We start from the raw sequence: 251 nt of genomic DNA on the forward strand, positions 1-251 counted from the left end.
CGCAACTTCAAGGCGGGATCCCTCGGCGGGCTCCGGGTGCTCGGGCAGGTCCGCAAGGCTACGCTGAAGGTAAGCGGGGAGCCGGCGGGGTGTAAAGGGGAGCTGGGAAAGTGTAATTAACACTAATTATTACGTTAGTACTGGTGTATGTAACTGAGATTAGCGCGTTCCCACGCAGGGCACTGGGCGCCTTCCCGCGTCCCTCTGGAGCCGCTGCCCCATCCTCGGGGATAGCCGGCTCCCCGCAGGGC

General features: G+C 62.9%; 1 protein-coding gene across 1 annotated transcript in view; it reads left to right on the forward strand.

The window, feature by feature from the left end:
* LOC102032099 (ovocalyxin-32-like) overlaps positions 1–251 on the forward strand; it is a gene marked incomplete at its 5' end in the record, with an annotated part of 7,141 nt that continues 6,890 nt past the window's right edge. The window contains one exon of the mRNA XM_005419165.1: positions 1–69. Coding sequence (XP_005419222.1) covers positions 1–69 — 69 coding nt within the window. The remainder of the gene's footprint in view (positions 70–251) is intronic.

The sequence above is a fragment of the Geospiza fortis genome, unplaced genomic scaffold, assembly GCF_000277835.1.
Source record: "Geospiza fortis unplaced genomic scaffold, GeoFor_1.0 scaffold172, whole genome shotgun sequence".
NCBI classification, from domain to species: Eukaryota; Metazoa; Chordata; class Aves; order Passeriformes; family Thraupidae; genus Geospiza; species Geospiza fortis.